The sequence below is a fragment of the Podarcis tiliguerta genome (genome assembly GCF_965153285.1).
Source record: "Podarcis tiliguerta genome assembly, chromosome: 5".
Taxonomy (NCBI): Eukaryota; Metazoa; Chordata; class Lepidosauria; order Squamata; family Lacertidae; genus Podarcis; species Podarcis tiliguerta.
Window position 1 is genome coordinate 59,804,936 of NC_139538.1, and position 16,163 is coordinate 59,821,098.

General features: G+C 43.7%; 1 protein-coding gene across 8 annotated transcripts in view; it reads left to right on the plus strand.

Annotated features, from left to right (window-relative positions):
* Positions 1-16,163, plus strand: part of INPP5A (inositol polyphosphate-5-phosphatase A) — a 237,897-nt gene that overhangs the window by 214,234 nt on the left and 7,500 nt on the right. For 6 of the 8 annotated variants that reach the window (XM_083443546.1, XM_083443545.1, XM_083443548.1 and 3 more), the window contains one exon: positions 11,625-11,736. In XM_083443546.1, coding sequence (XP_083299672.1) covers positions 11,625-11,736 — 112 coding nt within the window. Of the gene's footprint in view, positions 1-11,624; positions 13,068-14,509; positions 15,083-16,163 lie in introns of those variants that run through there. The other 2 variants (XR_014512061.1, XR_014512062.1) reach the window with 2 other exon arrangements.

Here is a 16,163-nt window from a genome sequence, read left to right on the forward strand (position 1 = left end):
AAGGCAAGAGTGTGCAGAGTTTGTTCACATTATGGGGTGAGAGGACTCTGTCCAAACTATATAAAAAGGAATAAATCACGAACAGGGGACAGTCCATAAAACAGTGATTACGTAACAAAGTGTAGCGAGAGAATCAAGTGTGCCAAGTACATTTTGGGATGCAAAGGAAGGCGAGTGCCCTGTAAGTTTATGGAAAAGCCACCATGTTCTAAGGCAGGAGTCAGCAACCTTTTTCAGCTGTGGGCCGGTCCACCATCCCTCAGACCATGTGGTGGGCCGGACTATATTTTTGGGGGGGAAATGAACGAATTCCTATGCCCCACAAATAAATCAGAGATGCATTTTAAATAAAAGCACACCTTCTACTCATGTAAAAACACCCACAAATAACCCAGAGATGCAGTTTAAATAAAAGGACACATTCTACTCATGTAAAAACATGCTGATTCCCGGACCGTCCGCAGGCCAGATTGAGAAGGTGATTGGGCCGCACCCGACCCCTGAGCCTTAGGTTGCCTACCCCTGTTCTAAGGGCTTGGCTTTACCGGGCAGAAGAAAGAAATGTGACTGAAATGCATTTCTTAAGTAAGGCAAATGTGCACAAGGGATTAAGACTGCAGTTGTCATGAGTCCTGAGACGTCGCCAGGCTGACATCTCAGCGTGCCAGACTGAGATGGACAAGGAGGGGGAACTGGAGGATGGCATGAGGTGGGTTAAGTCAGGGGAACAGAGGCTGAAAGATGTCAGTAATTCCCTCCCCCAAGATACAGCTGCTCTGGATGAGGAAGCTCTCGTCCTTCCTCTCAGATAAGAGCCTCTGTTGTGGTGGTCTGAGCAGGAATCGCGACAGCAATCTTAACCCCACTTACCTGGAAATATGACCCATCGAATTCAATGGGCTTCAAAGCAATGGGTATTTTGGTTCCTTGTCAGTCTACATCCTTTTGCCAGCTAAGTAAATGAAATACTAAACTGAAAAGAGAAAATGTGTCAATGACTGAGTTGCTTCTTAACACATTGTAATCACCTCCGTTGGCCATTAAAGATGGATAAAGTATGGTTTCAGCAGCAAACGGGTTTGCCTTACTAATTATGGAAGGCACATTATTTATTTGAAACATTTGTAAGGCACTTGTAAATACGCTCAAAATGATCACAGGTATATAAACCAACAGAGCAAAAGAAGTGAATGCTTGGATAATTCTCAGTCACCCCATCCAGAAATGGTAGCGCTCTTAAATTTCTTTGCGGCAGAAAATGTACCCTGAAGAAAGTTGCATTCCCCCTGACTTGCGTTTTGGTTTCAAGAATGCGATACAAGCTGTAAATTCATATCACTTACCCTCAAGAAGTCATCCGTCAGGGCAGGCGTGACAGCTTTGAACACTGCACACCCTCGTGATGAATTTGGCTTTCCCGTGTTAGTGGTGGTCCTGGAGCCAGAGAGCCATGACACTGCTGTGATGAAGTGCCAGTGGTCTGACAAGAAGAGTCAAGATGACTTGTTTAGGTACAGGAGGCAGTAAATACGCTGGGACCTGAATAAAAAGAGATGATGGCGCGCCTAGACTTTTGGCAAGCAATGGGAGAGGGAAGGAGAGAAGTGTTTTGAAAACTAATTCATAAAAACCCACTTGCAATTTTTGAGGTTATCCATTCATTTTCTTGGTTTGGGAGCTGCCGTTTAGGATTCAAGTTTTATACGTTGTTTAAGGCAATTTAAAGATGATCTTTTTACTATAATCCTTCAGATGCAATAAGCACAATCGAAGCACTTTGAAACCTGCTGGTTTTGATAGCAGGCTTTAGCACATTCTTAGCTTTTCCCCAGCAAAGTCAACAGGGTTTTAAGGCTACAGTCCTCTAGACACTTCGCTCAGAGTAAGTCCCATTGAGCACAATAGGGCTTACTTTTGAGTAGACATGTATACAATTGCAATGAAAATTTGGCTCAATTACTGCATATGCAGCATTTCAACGTTTAAAATATGCTATATATTGTTAGAACTTCCCCAGGGGCACTTTGAAGGCCAAAAGGTGGTGTGCAAATTATTTTGTATAAAATATGTATATTATTTCCCAAAACTAGCAGAATGACCAACACTACAAAAATCAGGGCAGAGAGGGAGTCTGTGTTTTTCAGGTACTAATATAGGAGCTCATGATATGGGCCTGCACAGAGCAACGGTAGAGTTCATCTGTTTTCCTATTTCTGCTTAGAATCTTCACTATGCTTACAAGAAAAAATTCTGTACTCATGTGCAACAGTCTTGCTTTGATTTTGAAAATAGCTGCCACCCCCTGTAAATCCCCTGAAAACAGTGTCCATAACTACAGTATATATGTTGTGCTTCCCAGTAGTAATATTATTACATATTTGTACTGGTTTGTTTCTCCTGTGAATCCTAAAGTGATGCTTTTGTTATACTGTGCTTTCTTTCTTGTTCTGTTTATTGCTGAAATAGTTACTGGCATCTTTAACCCTTCTTAGCAATGAAAAAACTTTAGTCGAGAATCATTATCTAACAGGGAGCAGAAATGAAGTATGTTTCCAGATGTCTGTTCTTATTGAACATTGCAATTGAATACTAGGATTCTTTTGGGGTTGGGATAGAATTGCAGGTCCCTAGGCCTGCATGTAAGAAATACATTTTTTAAAGTTTTCTTCTGTTTCTAGCTCTCAGGAGGAAAAGGGGGTTGTATTATTATATTATTATTATTATTATTATTATTAGTCATTGTTATTCTTCCTGGAGAATTTAAAAGTGAAACACATTATAAACTGTATTGTAATCAATGACCATCAAAAGCTCTTAACTTCAGGCTCTATCCATTCTTACTGCTGTGCTCCATATTCCGTAGATGTTGTACAAAGTGCTCACTCTTTTTAGGTTTGGGAGACATAATTTGAAAAAAGTTATAGCTTCATTGGGGGGGGGGGGACCACAACAAAAAGTCAGTTCTTGTCTTTTAAATTTTAGTTATCATTGAAACCATGCTTTTTAGGCTAACAACAATGTTCATCTTTTTTCACATTTTTTACCTTCTAACAGTAATTTGGAAATTATATGTGATTTGTACCTGTCTCATCAACAGTTCTTAAGGCAATACTTCGTGGTCATTAATACACAATCAAGTAATTAAATTAACACATGAAGTAAGCCCTGTGCTAGTGGCCGTTAACTTTTGTATCAGGAAAACCATCAAAATTGTATCTAAACTTTCCAGCATGTTGCTGTTTGATTGCAAGGAGACTCTTCAACTGCTTGGTGCTATGTGGATCAAGATTAGCATCTACCTAAGGATTCTTCACATCCAGCCCAGATGTTATTCTTCTCCTTGAACCTTGAACCAATTTCATTTGAACCTTGGTTTTCACTCCCAAAATTGGAGCACAAGTTGAGAAATGTTTCTCAAATAAAATTGCATCTTTCTTAAAGGTTGCCAATGCACTTAAATAAGATATAGAAGGAAAGAGAAAGCCATCGTTGTTAAGGCATATGTATGTTCTAATCAATTCTGTTATTTTTATTTGATTTATGTACATTCAAAATTGAAGTTCAGGGTCACTTGTGGAAATTGCCCTCATTTGAGGATGCAACAAGAGGATTTACAACCCACAAAGCGCTAGCCTTTCCGCTCATGTCGTACATGAATTTGCCATCTTTCTGGCAAGTCCTTCCAAGGCTACCCATTATTTTGAGACTTTGCTGGGATCTCTAGACTCTGCTTCTTCATGTTTTGTTCAGTTTTTTTAATGGAAACTTTTCAACATATAATACAATAAGAGCCAAACAAATATAAATAAACATATAAAAAGGAGAAAACAAAACAAACACACTAAAGAAAGACAACAGAGAGGAAAAGTGGAAGAAAGCCTCTATCGGAGGTGCGTCTTAACCCTTGTGGCACACAAAAGTTGGTGCACCCTCCCAGCTCTCACCTGGTAGATTCTACTTCTTCATAAAGAAATGAGAGACTACATAGCAAGGCAAACAGAACTGAACAGACCTCCTAGTACTGCACTTGCTCTCAAGGACAATGGTTTTAAATGGTTTCTGCAGAGAGGACTCCTGGTCACATTCTCAGACAGAACTGAGTTGAGAAGGGCACACAGGAGATGTCTATTGGGCATCTATTGATTAACCCACATGAACTGAGAGTGAAGCTTAGCATGCCCCCAGTATTCTCCCCTGGCCATATTTTCACTGTTATCTTAATGGTGAAAAGATGTGATGCTAATTACTGAATGTTGTCTACTGGAGCCATGTGTATGTTTCTGACCTTCAAGAGGTACTTAACCACCTGTGTGGATGATATTTTCTCTTTTTCAATGGCCTGCTTCACACATAACACTAACTATGCTATGGTTTTCTTAACTCATGATTTTATTAACAAAGCAAATGTTAACCGCGATTGGTCCCACAAACAATCAAACAAGGTTTTTCCAAGATTTGGCATGTTTTCTAGTTACTCATGACTTTATAGCTTGGTAAACATCTTGGTTGAGGTGGGCAACCATGGTTAAGGGTGAGTTCTGGGTTTGCACGTAACACTATAATCAAAGCAAAGCAAGTTTCATAAACCAATGGCAGGCCATGGTTTAAGATCATGGTTTGTTGGCAGTAAACAAACTATAGTTAAGCTGCTGGGCAGTTAAGCCATGGTTTAAAAAACCATAGCTTAATAAACCATGGCTTAGCAATATATGCAAACCAAGCCACTAAGAGTTGGCATTAACTGACAGAGAGGATGGATGTGTTTATTAGCCAAGTCCTGTCTCCACCCCAATTGAACGCCTGCCGGCACAAGGACCAGCACAGCCCACTTCTGATTTATTGGTGAGCACTGACATCTGAAAAGTCATCCCTTTGGTGAACCTCGGGGTTGGGGTTGGGGGGGGGGGGAATCTTTTATATAGCAAATGGTAAGGCCTGTTCATTTTAAACACACTCTTGTTTTCTGCTGTACTAGCGGCAATAAACTGACTCTAATTCTTTTGAGCGCTGTAGGTTCTGTCAGTCACCTGACACCCTGACATTAAACAAACAGCAAGCTCAGGGTAAGCTGAAAATAGGTCTTTGGTAGACTGTAATCACTATGGAAAGGTGGTAGGTGTGAAAAACGAAATAAGGACATTGTGGTTCGCCATGATACAGGTGGGCAATTGTTAACTTTATCACCTCTCTCTATTAATTATTATAATTATTCTTGTAGCTGTTGTATGGCAGAGATAGGAGCTGACTTGCCAGGGGTTCACACCCAGCTACAAGGTTTGCTTTCAGATAAGTGTGCATGCACAGTAATCTCGTGTATTAATCATTCTCTTAAAAGTGACCTGTTCTTGTTTGTCATTGCATTAGGCTGTCATGTAATTTACTGGTTGGACATATGTTCGTGTCTTAGATATCTTCTCTTCTCTTTGTGAATTCCACATAAACCCCTTCCTTCAGCAGACACCCCCACCCCCCTCACCCCCACCCAACGCTGACAATTTCTTTGCTTTGACACATCTAAGCAAGAATGACAGGTCAAATCTCATTCATAGCTGTGGCATTTTTCGTCTGGATTTCTTGCTAGCTTCCTAGCAGAAGTATATTCTGTAGACCTATTCTGTAGAGAGAACTGGCTTATTTTCCTATTGTCCCCTCCTTCCAAAGAATTTGGGCTTTATTCCATCACATTTCTTCTTTTCTCTGCACTGCACTGAGCAGCGTAAAGCAAGGTCATTCTGAAATATGGCAATGTCCTTTTTTTCCTGATTGGGGTGGGGGGGGGAGACGGACGGACACATTTGCCTTTCTCAGTAGCATTGTTCAGGCATTCATCATGCAGAAGCACTCTTAACTGCACCCCCAAGGAAAATCAGGGTTCCAAAATGCACAGAGGCCTCCACAAGTACAGGATGCTTCCTTGCTGTAGACAAGTCATCCTTGAAGATGCAAAGACCAATGGGGAAGAAAGGGCAGATGTAGAGCACTCATGCATGTTCCCCTCTCCTTGCCTGTTTATTTAAGGCCCATTATGAGTGTCTGAATAGGGCTGTCGTAACCTGGGTGCTCCGTGTGTTACCGGTGATAGCATGAGGTTATTAAACAACTGCTGTTTTATTTTCTTCTCCTTGGTTTCTCTGTGTGGAAACTTCCCCTGTCAGCACTGTCAGAGTCCAGGTTTTGCAAGAACTCTCTCACTGTAGGAGGATATCTTACAATAACTCCAGGTGCAATGGTGGAGAGGTTTTTAAAAAATGGCTATGATGGAACAGCCAAGGAATGGTTACGTTGACTTGTAGAGTGGCTCTATCCATTTTTGCCACAATATTAGATTAGTAAAGTGCTTATTTCTAGCATAAAAGGGTTAAGTAAACCTAATTTTCTGTGTTGGTACGCTTAAAACAGGACTGGAGAATCTGTAGCGCTTTGGATGCTGTGGACTACAACTCCCATCATCCATAGCCAGCATAGCCAATGGTCAGAGATGATGGGAGTTGTAGGCCAGCAACATTTGTGGACCCAAAGTTGAAGATATTGCCATACTAATTTCTGTTATTCCTATCTAAGCAGGCTAAATATACTATAGTTTATATTTATTGTTCCAACCTTTATGGCCATTACAGCTAACTAAACATGCCCTAAGAGGATCCAGGAAAGGCATTACTGACATTAACATTCATTGAGGTTGATACCGTCACCCAGGCAATTCACGAGTGTGTGGTGTGGATATGAGCAGATTTTATGTACCAAGAAGGACCTGCCATCTTGCAGCAAAAAGGAAGTTCTTAGTCATCTTTTCCCTAAATGGAAACATTCCATTGCATCCATATTACTAGAAATAGCTAATGCAGCAAGAGGCAAGTGTGCAGGCTCATCGCAACATAACAAATGGTCTATACAGGCCTATAAAAACTACTACTGTACTTGGAATAATTCTACCTTGTTTTGTTTTTTTGTATGTAACCCTATGTGAAACAATGATTCGGGACCTATTTATCCTCCTTACCCTTTGCTGCCAAATTGCCTGGCTGACACACACATACACACCTCTTTTATTGTGACCTTTGACTCTGATTGTTAGCTTGGTCACCATGGTGGTGTTCTACTATTTGCAAGCGGCAGCTGTTTAACTCATTGTACTTTAACTCTTATGTTTGCAAGCCTTGTTTGCCCTCCTGATTTTGCTCAAATGAAATACACATCGTGGCCAGTTAGCTAACAGGGGATCAGAAATATTAGCATTTTGGTCAGTGCAGATTGGTCAATTTAATTCCAACAGAAGTGTATCTTACAGCTTGACCTGATGCAAAGGATGAGCACATGATGAAGGCTCATTAATTATAGCCATTGCCTAAGAGAGATGTTTCAAATGGACTAAGCTGATTGCATCAACAGACTGTTTTGCTTTGGGGTTTTTTGCACTTGAGGCTCTGCAGATATAGTAATATTAATTAGTACTTTAATCCGTGGGAAATATTTACTGGGTGTCTAGCTATGAACAGCTAGCTATGCTTATTCTTAAATGGCTCTTTTCCACATTTGCCGCACAATCCTATCAAATGAAGTATTAACAAGCATCCTGGTTACCTTAAGACAAAATCAGGACCTTGCTTATGAAGAATGCATAGCATGTATATCCTGCATCCTGTCCACGGCAATCCATGATCCTAAGAAGATTAGAAGGTGACAGTATTATAGAATCCCTTTAGAATCTGCACACAAAAGTCTTCCCTGAAATCTAAAAATAAATCTGTTTGGGGGCAAGGGGGTTGCACTAAACTAAAATAGATTATGACTTGGTTGCAGGCCAAGTTAGAAACCTATCGTTTCCTTCTGAAAGTAAGTTATCCACATGTAACTGGCCACAGGATTGTTGACAATAGGTGAAAGTCACCTTCCACTGAACTCAATAGCAAACCATCCCGTGATTTCAATGGAGGTACATTTCAGTCTTGGCCAAACTCCAAAGGTCTCTGATGTGCACAGAGTCCAAAAAGATTCGAAAAAATTTCAGAGAATGTGGCATCTCCTTTGAATCAGGGTGAATATCTCATTATTCTTTTTTTTCCAGCTGCTCCAATTGTTTTGGAGTTAGCAATTTGGACTTCATTCATTTAATGCAATTCAAGCACAACAGACATTTTCTTATAGTCACGGAATCCTGGGTGCATGATGTGTGTCCATTATACCAGGCATTACATCAGATGTTAACCCTGCAAAAGTACTTCAAAGTGAAATCAGAATTCTTTTGGTACATCAAGTAAATAAAGCTTAAAATGTATCATCCCGTTTGATAAACACCATTGGGATATACTACTGTATCTTCAAATTCCAAGCTATATAAATCTCCAGTAGTTTTTGTGGGATGTATCATTCACTGAAGCAGTCAAATACAACATTTCCTGTTTCCTAGAGTGGACACACAGGGGAATGTTGCTCCAGACAGGGAGGACTTCCTGTCATACCTGTTCTGGGACATCCTCCCTGTGTATGTGACCAGGTAGATGGGTGTGACCCTAGCAGACTCTATAAAAGGGCTAGTCATGCAGCCATCTTCCTCTTTTTGCTCTTTTGGGGTTCTTTTGTTGCTCTTTTGCAATCTTCCTCTCTGAAGAGCAGTGGAATGCTGAAGTTCAAAATTGGCATTTGACAGCACAATATGGACCTTCAGAGGTTCTGCAGTTTTTGTTCAAGACAACAATAAAGCCCCAAGTCATTTGACTTTTCTCAGAAAGTACCCTAATGGGAGTTGCCAAGTTGTGAAATGAACCTTTTGGTTAGGAAACGGTTTTCTTTAATTGGGTGTCTTGTTTGTCCATGGTACCAAATGCTAGCATTCAAATATTTGCCTAGATTTGTTACAAACCTGGGCTCTTCCAGAATTCTTATTGCTTTGAACCTCTTGGAAGCGGAACCAGGTCATCTCATCACAGTAAACCATGGTTTGCTGTGAATGCAGAGATCTCTCCCACTTTGCTCCTCACCTAGCAGAGTATCAAACCACAACTCCTGGCTTAGCATTACTTCTAAACCTGAGGCCATGGTTTGTTTCCCTTCAGATAAACCACAATTGGTAAGCCAATAACAAACCTTGGCTTCATATCATGATTTGCTTGCAGTGAATCCAACCACAGTCTCCAATTCATATGTAACTCTAGGCCAGAGATCATGGTCTGTTGCGCCCACTTGAAATGGGAGCCATGGTTTACCATGATGTGCAAAGGCAGCCAAGTGTTTGTTTTATACTGGAAGAAGGCTTTTATGTGTACACATATCTAAGATATATGTAGGAGGACCCTAGGGAGGGGGTGGGCATGATGGGGAGGGTGGGGAACTGACTTCCTCGTCCTGGCTGCCTCACAACCACTAAAATTTACTCTCTTGTAGGAGACCTTGTTCATTGCTTCCTCGGCTGTTATCAGCAAAACACAGAAACAGGAATAAGTTTTATAGCAGATTGGACAATTTGTGAAAATACACTGGATGTACAGCTAGCCCAGTTTTAGCAGCTGCTCTCCAGGATCTCAGGCCAACCTCTTTCATATGTTAGAATTCCTGCTCCATGATTGCAGTCATGGGATTTTTGTCCATCACATGACAGGGTGTGTTTTGACTCCACAGAGTGGGAAGTGATGGAGACAGGATGTTTGTGTTACTGTGTTCCGTGAAGTTGGAACTATTGTCCTTTGTTCTTTTTCTTTTTGCTGTCTGATGCTAGAGAGAGAGGGAGCCATGTTGCAGTGATCCATGTGTGTTTATATGTAAATAAAGTAGATTAGCCAAAATGCTGAGTTGCTGAGGTCTGTTACACATGATGCGCAACTCTGCGGATCCCTAAGTGTGCTGGTGTCAGTTGGCATCAGTCCCTGTGATGTTCAGGCTGAAGAAAGCTTTTGAAGCTCCCGAACGATTGACCAGGAGGGAGAGAACATGCCAGTCGGACATGTGTCTTTGCCAGGGTCCTACTCAAGTGTAGGCCGAGCTCCTGACATCATATCCCCTGCTATCTGGTCATTTTAACTGGAGATCTCTGGTTGAATCCGAGACGTTCATGCAAAGCAGGCATTCTACCATGGACCCATGATCCCTCTTCCCTACTAGGGAACCACATAAAACTCACCATTTCCCAGTTACGAATTTTGGAGGGCAGAAATTTATCCAGAATACCCATGAGAAAACCATGGCTACCCTGAATGTGTCAGGACTGTTGCAAGTGTGCATCTTTGGAGACCAACAAGCCATGGAGCCAATCAGGATGGGTGAGGACAAGCTGCCAAGCCATAGAGGTCCAGGACAGTGCCACAGTAATAGGAAGTCCAAAAATGCCTATGTAAACCTTTGCTCTCAGCTTGTCAAAGTCAAACATAGCTGTGTTTTTATTTCTTAAGTCTACTGTTAATAATGGCCATAAAACTTCCGTGTGTGGTCAGAGCCAGTTGATGTGCTGGGAGTCTCTGCTCTAAAAGCAGTGCTCATTTAAGGAAACGTGAATAGCACTGGGTGTATATACTGGATATATGTACATATAAACTGGTTTAGGGCTTCATGGTAGCTGTATGTGCTCAGCGTGAAGTTTTAACGCTTGCAACCTCGGGGAGTTAATACTGTGAAAATTAAGGGGTGAACAATACAGAATATGATTGATTCGCACAACTTCTCTAATATAAAAGTAGTCTTTGTTATGTCAGGTTCATGCACAACTTAAAAGGAGAGCTACATTAATAGGTTGCCTGCAAAAGTCAGCCCTTAAATTGCAGACAAAGCTTCTGCTCGCAAGAATATTACATCATCAACGCCTCCCCTGGACACTCAGAAATAAGCTGTACTTCTGTATGGCAGTGAAGCAGCAAATTGAATTCTCATAATATGTTTTGAAAATGAGTCTTGTTAGGTTTGATGAGGTGGAAAAGGTACTGAGTTCACTGGTTTGTTCCAATACATTCAGTATACTTTAGCTGGCTGTTTGCCACGGCTAATCTTTTTAATGGCAGTGTAGCTTGTAAACCCATTTGGTGGAGAGCTATGCATCTCAGTTTCATAATATCACGCCAAGTAGGATGGTAAATAAGTTTCTCTTCAAGCATGAAAGCATTTTGTTTCAATCCCACAAATCTTATTTTAAAACCTTCATCTTGAAGACCTCTATAATCCCATTTTTTCCCCCAATCTAGCAATAAGCAGAATAGATTTCAACTCTTAAAAAATACTTATCTATTTATTGTTGTTTTTCAAAATGCATCTTTCCAATGTTTATACTTTTCACACAAATGTACTAACCATGTGATTTAACATCATTCCCTAAACAAACAAAAATAATCTCATTGTACTGCTTATTTATTTAAAAGCACTTCTGTTTGTTTATTTTAAAGTACTTCTATTTTGTTTAATCAACTTCCCAAGGTGGCTTTCAAAATAAAGTTTTAAAAATAAAACAATTCAACAAATTGCAATGCAATACAATTACAAACTGGGGGGGGGGGGGGGGGAGAGAGACCTGCAAGAAATTAGAAGTGAGCAAGGAAAGAAAAAGCACCTATATTTGTTTTTGTTACTTAAATTTGCGTGGTAAAACTTGTGAGTTTTTGCTAACAGATGTTACATTTGAGTTTGGTGTTTTCCTGTCCCCACAGCTATCCGTACAGTGAAGATTGTAGCCAGGGAATGCAGTATATGAACACTAGATGCCCAGCTTGGTGTGACAGGATCCTAATGTCACATTCTGCCAAAGAGCTGATTCTAAAGGTAAGGGCTGACTTGAAAGTGTCTTTTGATCAGGGGTCAGCAAGGTTTGTCTTGTGGGCAGCTCAGTTCGGGGGCAACTCGTGGGCCGGTCAAACGACCTCCACAGGCCGCATCCGGCCCATGGGCCTTAGGTTGCTGACCCCTGCTTTTGACTATTGAGAAGTGCCTCGAACCTGCTAGAAAATATGGTGGCATATGGTTTCATTTTTGAAGAAGTTTCCAGCCCTCATATTTTGGAGATCAGGATCTATTATTGAAAGCTCAGAACAACTGGGCGTTCAGTGAAAATCCCACTGTGCAAGTGGAACAGCAGCATTGGATATACAAGCTTACGCTCCTTGGATTCTCAGCCATCCTTAGCAAAAATCCAATGATTATCAGATACTGATGTACTAATCATTTCACCTACCTTGTATGCTCCATCCAGAACTTTTCAAGATAGCTTACAAAAGTCACTTCAATTGGGCTATTAGTTGTTTGCTAAGCATTTGGCTCCTTATTCCAAGGTTATTTGCCACAGGATCTGTGGCAAGTCACCATGTTTAGTTAGGGGGTCAAGCTGTGTCTAAGGATGTGGACAGAACCACAGAACGCAAACCCTGGGATTGTGCTCTGGGGGGGGGGGGGATGACCCAAGATTTTTAAAAAGATAGAGAGTAGGGTGTGCTCCTCTGCCCTACCTGCTTTTAAATCTTTTTGTCATTTAGGACGTTCTTAACTTATCTTGGGTTAGCCAGGTCTCCTTATCTGAATCCATTCATGGTGCACACTCTATATAATTCCACATCAGTGCAATCTAATGTACATAGCACTCCCACATATTACCCAAATGTTTTGAACGTCCCCATGGCTATTCAAACAAATGAGGTTGCACTGCATTATAATGAATTGGGACTTCCAGGAAATTTCCTTTATTTCACTGTCCCATTCATGGGCCTGATTTGACAAGACTAGGAACACAGCCCAGATGCCCTCCCATTATTCTTTTCTGGGCACATCTCCTCCATCCTCGCTCCCGCTGTAAACACATGAAGGGGAACCTGGCCGAACTATACACAACAGCCAGCTAACAAGACGGGGAGCAATTATGCTTACCCGATCTTAGGTTCCCGATTATGGCACTCCCTCCCATTGGTGATATGTTTTCCCTACTAAGTAATAGGGTAAAAGGTTATAAGAATTTATGCATGGCATGAAAGAAAAGGGGATGGGAAAGTTTTCCTCCCTCTCTGATAGACATCCAATGGGGTGAATGTTGGAAGATTCAGGGCAGATAAAAGGAAGTACTTATTCACATAGTTAAACTATGGAACTCACTTCCGCTACATACCGTATTTTTCGCCCTATAGGACACACTTTTCCCCCTCCAAAAATGAAGAGGAAATGTGTGTGCGTCCTATGGGGCGAATGCAGGCTTTCGCTGAAGCCTGGAGAGTGAGAGGGGTTGGTGCACACCGACCCCTCTCGCTCTCCAGGCTTCAGGATAGCCGCAGCGCCAGCCCCACAAGATCGGGGGACAGAGGGGAGGCACAGCGTGTCTTCCCACTGTCCCCAGACCTGGTCTGCAGGCAGGCGGTGGGGAGAAGAGCGCTTCTCCCCGCTGCCTGCCCCGCAAGCTCCGGGGATAGCGGGGAGGCGCAGCGCGTCTTCCCACTGTCCCCAGACCTGGTCTGCAGACAGCCAGTGGGGAGAAGAGCGCTTCTCCCCGCTGCCTGCCCCGCAAGCTCCGGGGACAGCGGGGAGGCACAGCGCGTCTTCCCGTTGTCCCCGGACCTGGTCTGCAGGCAGGCGGTGGGGAGAAGAGCGCTTCTCCCCGCTGCCTGCCCCGGGGACAGCGGGGAGGCACAGCGCGTCTTCCCGTTGTCCCCGGACCCGGTCTGCAGGCGGGCGGCAGGGAGAAGAGCGCTTCTCCCCGCTGCCTGCCCCGCAAGCTCCGGGGACAGCAGGGAGGCGCAGCGTGTCTTCCCACTGTCCCCAGACCTGGTCTGCAGGCAGGCGGTGGGGAGAAGAGCGCTTCTTCCCGCTGCCTGCCCCGCAAGCTCCGGGGACAGCGGGGAGGCGCAGCGCGTCTTCCTGTTGTCCCCGGACCTGGTGTGCAGGCCGGCAGTGGGGAGAAGAGCGCTTCTCCCCGCTGCCTGCCCCGCAAGCTCCGGGGACAGCGGGGAGGCGCAGCGCGTCTTCCCGTTGTCCCCGGACCTGGTCTGAAGGCAGGCGGTGGGGAGAAGAGCGCTTCTCCCCGCTGCCTGCCCCGCAAGCTCCGGGGACAGCGGGGAGGCGCAGCGCGTCTTCCCGTTGTCCCCGGACCTGGTCTGCAGGCGGGCGGTGGGGAGAAGAGCGCTTCTCCCCGCTGCCTGCCCCACAAGTTCTGGGGACAGCGGGGAGGCGCAGCGTGTCTTCCCACTGTCCCCAGACCTGGTCTGCAGGCAGGCGGCGGGGAGACGCGTGCTTCTCCCCGCTGCCAGCCCCGCAAGCTCCGGGGACAGCTGGGAAGCACGTCTTCCCACTGTCCCCAGACCTGGTCTGCAGGCAGGCGGTGGGGAGAAGAGCGCTTCTCCCCGCTGCCTGCCCCGGGGACAGCGGGGAGGCACAGCGCGTCTTCCCGTTGTCCCCAGACCTGGTCTGCAGGCGGGCGGCGGGGAGAACAGCGCTTCTCCCACTGCCGGCCCCACAAGCACCTGGGGGGGAAATAATTTTTTTTTCCTTTATTTCCCCCCAAAAAAACTTTGTGCGTCCTATGGGCCGGTGCGTCCTATGGGGCGAAAAATACGGTAAGAGGATTAGACAAATTCATGGAGAAGGATATCAAACAATGACTAGCCATGATGGCTATGTTTCACCTCCAGTGTCAGACGTGGGAAACAGTCCCCAACACCTGGCCCTCCAACCTGCTTAAACGCTTCCAGTGAAGGAGAACCCACCACTTTCCTATGTAGCCCATCCCATGGTTTAACAGCTCTTAAAATCAGAAAGTTCTTCCAAATGCTTAATCAGAATCTCCTTTCTTGTCATTTGAATCCACTGGTTCGGGTATGGGATGGCAGGAATCAAGCTTGCTCCATCTTCTGTGTGACATTCCTTCAGATATTTGAAGTTGGCTGTCGTATCACCTCTTAAGTCTTCTCCAAGCTAAAAAATCTCCAGCTCCCTCAACCATTCCTCATAAGGCTTGCTTTCCAGACCCTTTGTCATCTTGGTCGCCCTCCTTTGCACATGTTCCAGCTTGTCAATAGCCTTCTTAAACCATAGTGGCCAGAACTGGACACAGTACTCCCAAATGTGGTCTAACCAAGGCAGAATACAGTGGTACTATGTCCTCCCTTATCTTGACAGTATACTTCCATTGATACAACCTAGAATTGCAATAGCTTTTTTTATTTTTACTTTTTTTGCTGCTGCTGCTGCTGCTGCACATCATACTGTTGACTCTCACAGTTAAAGACGTATGTTTTTCCAGCTGGCCTTTGTAGACTTAAATAGATGGTTGGCTGTCACTATGATTTCTATATTGCTACTATTTTGTACTGGAACGGTGAGTTAGATAGTTCTACTATGTTTTTTATTCTTTGGAGACCTCCCCCCTGAGAATGCTGGTTGGACAAAGACCTTAAAAATATAATAAATAATAACTTAAACTTTGGAATCAAACCCCACCCATGTCACCCACTGTGCAGCTTTGGGTGTCACCTCCAGCCCAAATTCTCCCATCTGTAGAGTGAGAACAACGGTGGCCTATCTTGTTGGACCACTAAGCAAAATAAATATTGTGAATTAAAACATGTGCTGAAAATAAAATACAGTGGTACCTCGGGTTACATACGCTTCAGGTTACAGGCTCCGCTAACCCAGAAATAGTACCTCGGGTTAAGAACTTTGCTTCAGGATGAGAACAGAAATTGTGCTCCGGCGGCATGGCAGCAGTGGGAGGCCCCATTAGCTAAAGTGGTGCTTCAGGTTAAGAACAGTTTCAGGTTAAGAACAGACCTCCAGAATGAATTAAGTACTTAACCCACTGGTACCACTGTAATACATTTTTCAGTGGAAGAATATGCAGGATTGTTTCTCCCAATCCACTGACCAAGCATTTAGAAGACACCAGTACTCTAAAAGCTACGTTTATTTAACAGCTGAGAACTCCCAAGATATGCTATGCGATATCTGCAGATTAATGTGGCAGCCTTGAGTCACAAAGGTGCTGTGGCTCTCCTGTGTAGCTACAGCTGCTAGTTTAACCCAGCAACACAAATCTGGGGTTTTTTCGACTGGCAGCTAATTTTGCGATGTCGGATTAAGTACGGTGGAAACCTTACTCTGGTCCTGCTTCAGTGCCTTCAAAGTGCCTGCAGGCAAGGCAGAAATTTTAACACGGAGATTTTCAGGGCATCTGGTGAAAGTTACACCTGCTAAACTTCTGCAAGGTGGGTAAGATA